Genomic DNA, 7699 nt, shown 5'->3' on the forward strand with positions numbered 1-7699 from the left:
GGAGAAAATTATGAAAAAGTAAACTTTTACACATTGATGCATAGGACTGTTAGACACTACTTACTCAACTCAAGACTGTGTTCATTTTTTAACTTGCTCTGGACACATGCAAAGAGAGACAGAGAGAACATACTTAATGAACACAGAACCTCAGTGTTTTCTCTGACAAAGTTCCATTTCTGGAGGAGATAACTGCATGTTTGACAGTAAGACACTACTTAACTAGCTCTTGACTGTTCAGCTCTGGATGCATCTACAGACATGACAATAGATAACAGTTAGAGGAAAGGTCCACAAAATGACTTACTCAAGATGTTTTCTGACAAAGTCCTTTACATGAAGGAAGAAGTTACACTTATGTGCTTCAGGTAAACCATGCACTGAGATATAAATAAACCTTATATTAAAACATTTAGTATTTTTGTGGAGAAAATACTAGAACAACTCTGGTGCAATAAGTGCCGTGCTTTAAGATTTTCACCTTATCAGCTCAGGGATTCGAACTGGCAACCTTTCGGTTCTAGTACCCAACTCCTTGTGTATGTCACTCTGTAAACGGCACTTTAAAACATTTACATTCAGTCAAAAAAAGTTGTCGTGAAAAATTGCAAGATTATGTTTTAATGCTTGTAAGATTGTTATAATGCTTGTATTACATTATAATAGTTGTTACATTGGACAGAATAGAGTATTGTGTGTTCCACTGAGGATGGGCCTCTGAGATAGCACTGACAGGAGATTTACAATGTCTTTGGCTAATAAAGCCTAACGAGCATTCCAGATACCAGGGTGAGATGGGTTCCAGTTTGAAGTAGGAGGGGGCCAGACACTGGTCTTTACAATGAGAACTGTTGACACAACAGTAACTGTCTCCTATGTTTTATAGATATATTTCATACAAATCTTAACCTTTGTGAACTGTTCCTAAGATCTGTGGTTCGTCATGTAAGTTGAGATGGGTGTATCTTGGCTATAAAAGATCTTTGTACTTTTCTGGTGGCACTCAACGGTTCATTAGAAATAGTGAATTGTTGAAAGTCAAATGCTATTGCAAAGCTTAATTATTATTAAATATGTAGTTAAAGTATAACTCTGACTGGTGTGTGAAGTTTACAGAAAAATGCTACCATAATTACCATTCCAGTGCCAAATAGTGAAAGATAATATGGCCACAATGCCCATAGAGACAATGTAGCGGCTTTCGTCTGGTGGAAGAGAAGCGGACCAAAATGCAGCGTCGTGGTTATTCATGTTCTTTAATTAAGAGGAACTCGACATGAAATAACTAACAAACAATAAATGAATGGATAGACCGTGAAAACCTATACAGCCTATCTGGTGACAACAAACACAGAGACAGGAACAATCACCCACAAAAACACAGTGAAACCCAGGCTACCTAAATATGGTTCCCAATCAGAGACAATGACTAACACCTGCCTCTGATTGAGAACCATATCAGGCCAGACATAGAAATAGACAAACAAGACATCCAACATAGAATGCCCACTCAGATCACACCCTGACCAACCAAAACATAGAAACATGCAAAGTAAACTATGGTCAGGGTGTGACAGAAAAGGATTAGCTCACCTGCAAGACACACATAAATTTAGATTAGTGCCATGCTAACCACTGCTACCAAATAATATTAAAGGGACATTTCACTCATAAATGAAATGTATGTCAGATGTTTAAAGACCTCAATTGCAGACTAATGTCAAAATGAAACCACGTCCCATGACATCAGTTGTGTAGATCCAGCAATATGCCTCAATGCCAAATGACTGGAAAACATGAGCACCATCTAATTTCCTGCTTTCCTGGTTTAATGTTAATGTGTTTATCTTTTCCATTCATTTGAGGTGGAGGCATATAGCTGAATCTACAAAACCAATGTGGTTTCAGCTTGACATTACAATACTTTAGAGTTCTAAAAATGTTGACAAACTTGTATCCAACTGTCCTATGTATGTTTGTTAAGAGCCTTTGTAATATAACAGTATATAAAACATTGTGTTTCATCTCAGCTAAACAATAACATGATGTTACTCACTAGGGATGTGAAACTCTGTCTCCATCTTAATCACCTCATGTTGCTGCCTCTGTCACAGTCTGCAGGTAAAGCGGTTGATGTCAGTCTCCTTTACGATGGTCTTTAGTTTGACTACGTAGAATCCCTCATAGTCCCTGTCTGTCTCTGACGGTCCAGCAGACAGAGTGACCCCTTCACTGTCCAGCCACTCCAACTCAGGCTCAGGGAACCAGCCTTTAGTTACACACAGCAGAGCCATCCCTCCTTCTTTCTGTCCCTCAATGGAAACCTCTGGCTTGGATCCTATAGCTACAGACACAAAGGGAGACTGGAGATGAAGTACTACTGAGATTGGGAGGAACATCACATGGGTTGTTGTATTTAAGAAATGTACCTCTGACGTAGACTTGAATGGTGGCATCATCATAATGTGTCTTAGACTCAACAAGACATTTATAATGTCCATCATCAGTGCCTTGTACCCTGGTCAGTTTCAAAGAGGTGTTGCCCTTCTTCAGTTCCTCTTTAAAACTTCTTATGGCTGGGGGCAGTATTGAGTATCTTGGATGAATAAGGTGCCCAGAGTAAACTGCCTGCTACTCAGTCCTAGTTGCTAATATATGCATATTATTATCATATTTGGATAGAAAACACTCGGAAGTTTCTAAAACTGTTTGAATGATGTCTGTGAGTATAACAGAACTCATATGGCAGGCAAAAACCTGAGAAAAAAATCCAACCAGGAAGTGGGAAATCTGAGGTTGGTCATTTTTCAACTCATTCCCTATTGAAGATACAGTGGGATATTGGTCATGTTGGACTTCCTAAGGCTTCCACTAGATGGCAACAGTCTTTAGAACCTTGTTTTATGCTTCTACTGTGAAGTGGGGCCGAATGAGAGGGGAATGAGTCAGGGCTCTGCCAGAATGCCTTGAGCTCGTGACGCTCGTTCATGTGGGAGCGAGCTCTGTTCCATCGCAATTCTACAGACAAAGGAATTCTCCGGTTGGAACATTATTGAAGATTTATGTTAAAAACATCCTAAACATTGATTCTATACTTTATTTGACATGTTTCTACGGACTAAGGCTTCCACTAGATGGCAACAGTCTTTAGAACCTTGTTTTATGCTTCTACTGTGAAGTGGGGCCGAATGAGAGGGGAATGAGTCAGGGCTCTGCCAGAATGCCTTGAGCTCGTGACGCTCGTTCATGTGGGAGCGAGCTCTGTTCCATCGCAATTCTACAGACAAAGGAATTCTCCGGTTGGAACATTATTGAAGATTTATGTTAAAAACATCCTAAACATTGATTCTATACTTCTTCTGACATGTTTCTACGGACTGTAACTGAACTTTTGGACTTTTCGCCTGCTCGTGCGTCATGAAGTTGGATTACTGGGCTGAACGCGCTAACAACAAGGAGGAATTTGGACATAAATGATGGACATTATCGAACAAAACAAACATTTATTGTGGAACTGGGATTCCTGGGAGTGCATTCTGATGAAGATCATAAGTGAATATTTATAATGTTATTTCTGACTTCTGTTGACTGCACAATATGGCGGATATCTTTTTGGCTTGTTTGGTCTTTGAGCGCCGTACTCAGATTATTGCATGGTTTGCTTTTTCCGTAAAGCTTTTTTGAAATTGGACACTGCGGTTGCATTAAGGAGAAGTGTATCTAAAGTTCCATGTATAACACTTGTATTTTCATCAACATTTATAATGAGTATTTCTGCAAATTGATGTGGCTCTCTGCAAAATCACAGGATATTTTTGGAACTACTGAACATAATGCGCCAAAGTATACTGAGATTTTTTTATATAAATATAAACTTTGTCGAACAAAACATACATGTATTGTGTAACATCAAGTCCTATGAGTGTCATCTGATGAAGATCATCAAAGGTTAGTGATTCATTCTATCTCTATTTTTGTGACTTGGCTCTGACCTAAGATAATCGTTTGTGGTGCTTTCGCCATAAAGCCTATTTGAAATCAGACACTGTGGTGGGATTAACAAGAAGTGTATCTTTAAAATGGTGTGAAATACTTGTATGTCTGAGGAATTTTAATTATGAGATTTCTGTTGTTTTGAATTTGGCACCCTACACTTTCACTGGCTGTTGTCATATTGATTCCGTTAGCGGGCTCTCAGCCCTAAGAAGTTTTAAACAACGATGTCCTTCCCTCGTAGGAGTGGATCCGATCATGGTATTTGTCTCTGCCGTCTTGGTAAAAATGGACTCTAATGTTTGACTGAGGGTCGGGGAGGTTGATTCTGAACCAGTCAACTCTCATGTCCTCAGCACTGATGTTGGGTTTGACGTAACAGGGTAGAATGTCATCACCAGCCACAGCAACAATGGCACAAGTTGGACCAAGAACCTCAAACTTCTCTGGAAAGAAAAACAACCAATCAATATCAAAAACGACCATGCACATCATCAGCTGTTGGTCCCTTTCAGACTTTAACAGACCACACTAAAGATCAATACCAAACCTGGCCCAAATACTTAAGGTTTGCTTGATTTAGCTTGGTTGCCAATGGAATAGCCTAGTACCGAAAGTGCAAACCGTAGCCATCGTTCATGCAAATCCTCACATCATTCACACACACAAACACACACACACACACAAAGAACATGTGAGGTCACTCTACCAGAGCCTGCTCTTTGGAGGAGAAGCAGGAGATTGACACACAGACAGTCTGTCCAAGTCCACATCATTTCTGAAAGAGAGGATAACATAATTTATATAAAACAGAAAGATCCTGAGCTCTCGACCCGCAATGTGATTCAAAGTAGGCATGTTATGGATCAAATGATATGATATGGATTTATTATACCTCATGAGACCACCTGAGACCTAAGACAGAAGACTACTTAAGACAGACATTCAAAAATATGTAAACTTGGTCCTTTTATTTAATAATATAAAGCATTTCACTCATTATCTCCATAATCCCTGACAGCTGCACTGAGGGATATGACAGACAGACACACACACACAACACACTCACTATTTAATCACCTGAGGCCAAAGACTACTCAACACAGACTTTATTAAATATGCAAAACTTTTTACCAAGGCCTGTCTGATTCTCACACACAGCTATTGCCAACCATCAACATTGACTTGAATATTAATTGCTGGGATTTATTAGTATAAAGCATTTCTGCCATTAACTATATTTTCTCTGACAGCTTGAAACATATATACAAATAATACTTACTATTAGATACATGCAGATCACAATTGAGAAGAGTTTGGCTTAAAGCTCGCTGGCCTGTGGGGAAAGACTGGAGAGGAAATAAATCTGGTGTGTCTACTGCAAGGCAGGGAAGTAGCTTCAACATAACTTGTTATTCTTGTAGATGAGATGGAATCTACACTTTAATCAGCTTGAGTTAACTTATGAGGAAGTAGGTGAGAGGTGGCATCGTTTCTGGAAACAAAACTCTATTAAACTGGCTACACTAAGATGTCACACAAAGAGATCACAGGAGGCTGGTAAGGGGAGGATGGCTCATAATAATGGCTGCAATGGAGTAAATGGAACTGTATCATCAACATGGAAACCAGGTCTTTGATGTGTTTGAGACCATTCTATTAATTCCGTTCCAGCCATTACTATGACTCTGTTCTCCCCAATTAACATGCCACCAGCCACCCGTGACAGAGATGCAAGCAATCGCCCATACCGTGTACCTCGTCAGACTGGATGTGAAAGATTTTAGCAAATCCATTCAAAGACATAGCAATGTGTACATATATTTATTCAACAACAGTTTTATATTGTAACAGAGAAGTATATATTTTTTAAGAACCTGTAATAATGAGCCATAAAAGGCATGTCTTCACGGTGCTGAGGGATCCTCCACTTCCCTCAACCTGTTGTTTGTTCACTTTCACAGGATTATTTTTCTTACTCTCCTTTCAGTTTTTAAGTCTGTCCTCTTTATATTATCATACATATGTCACATATTGATTGAGGCATCCACTGTGGTGGGTTGTTGGCATGGACGACAAGAGAACTATGGCCTTATTGCACAGACATCAAGTTGACACTAGAGGGCAGTAGACACACACTGATCACAGTGACATGTCATTGCAGAGATGGAAGAGGAAGTGGAACATGCCACACCCTCATTTATTTTTTTCAATCAATCAAATGTATTTATAAAGCCCTTCTTACATCAGCTGATGTCACAAAGTGCTGTACAGAAACCCAGCCTAAAACACCAAACAGCAAGCAATGCAGGTGAAGAAGCACAGTGGCTCGGAAAAACTCCCTAGAAAATTCAGAACCTTTGAAGAAACCTAGAGATGAACCAGGCTATGAAGGGTGGCCAGTCCTCTTCTGGCTGTGCCGGGTGGAGATTATAACAGAACATGGCCAAGATGTTGATAGATGACCAGCAGAGTCAAATAATAATAATCACAGTGGTTGTAGAGGATGTCAGGACCCGGTTACGAACCTGGGTCTCCGGAGTGAGAAACAGTCACTTAACCAACTGAGCCACGAATAGTCAGCAGAACCCAGAAGATGAGGCAGACACAGCAGTACTTAAGACGGTGTATTTAATAAAGTTAAAAAGGAGAAGTCCTTCAATACAAAAATGGCAAATCCAAAAGGTGGTAGGAATAGCACAAAAAAGCCTCAAGAGATACTCGAAAACAAAAACAGAATTCCACAAGAGCATCCACCGGAATCGACAAGAATACACAGAACACTAGGGCTGGGTGCTAACATACAAACACAGAGCACAGAACTGAGGGAAACTAAGGGTTTAAATACAATCAGGGTAAACGAGGCACAGGTGCAAATAATAATGGGGAACAAGGGAAAAAACACAAGGTCAAAAAGCACAATGGGGGCATCTAGTGACCAAAACCCGGAACAACCCTGGCCAAATCCTGACAGAATCCCCCCCCTAGGAACGGCTCCTGACGTTCCTACCAGCTCTCTCAGGGTGGAGGGCCCTGAACTGACGAATGAGGTCAGGGTCCAGGATGTCTTTGGCAGGAACCCAGGAGCGCTCCTCGGGACCGTAGCCTTCCCAGTCCACCAGATACTGCCAGGACCGCTGCACCCGGCGGGAATCCAGTATCCGATGGACGGTATAAGCCGGCTGGCCTCCAATGACACGAGGCGGAGGGGGAGGTCTGTCTGCCGGGACAAGGGGAGAAAAAACAACAGGTTTTAACAATGAAATGTGAAATGTGGGATTAATCTTAAGGGATCTGGGTAAGTGTAGGCGATAAGAAACTGGGTTAACTCTCCTGGCAACCTTGAAGGGACCGATGTATTTTTGGGACAGCTTGCGAGACTCCACCCGTAGAGGTAAGTCTCTTGTAGAGAGCCAGACTCTCTGGCCGGGGCGCAGGGTAGGCCCGGGACGGCGACGTCTGTTGGCTTGTTGTTGGTACCTCTGTGAGGAACGCATAAGATTAAGACGGGTCTTCCTCCACATAAGCCGACAGCGTCTGACGAACTTCAAGGCTGAAGGCACTCTGACTTCTGCCTCCTGGTCCGGGAACAATGGAGGAGCATAGCCAAACTGACACTCGTGCGGGGACATACCAGTGGAGGAGGAGCGCAAGGTGTTGTGCGCGTATTCGGCCCAAACAATAAAGGATGACCATGTGGACGGGT

At 41.4% G+C, this 7699-nt stretch overlaps 1 protein-coding gene across 1 annotated transcript in view; it reads right to left on the reverse strand.

The window, feature by feature from the left end:
* The window catches only part of LOC135530091 (butyrophilin subfamily 1 member A1-like), a 145603-nt gene extending 140188 nt beyond the window's left edge, over positions 1-5415 (reverse strand). Inside the window, exon 1 of the mRNA XM_064958482.1 lies at positions 5276-5415. Coding sequence (XP_064814554.1) covers positions 5276-5287 — 12 coding nt within the window. The 5' untranslated portion in view covers positions 5288-5415. The remainder of the gene's footprint in view (positions 1-5275) is intronic.
* Positions 5416-7699: the final 2284 nt, after the last annotated feature.

Source organism: Oncorhynchus masou, unplaced genomic scaffold, assembly GCF_036934945.1.
Source record: "Oncorhynchus masou masou isolate Uvic2021 unplaced genomic scaffold, UVic_Omas_1.1 unplaced_scaffold_1252, whole genome shotgun sequence".
In the NCBI taxonomy this organism is placed as follows: domain Eukaryota; kingdom Metazoa; phylum Chordata; class Actinopteri; order Salmoniformes; family Salmonidae; genus Oncorhynchus; species Oncorhynchus masou.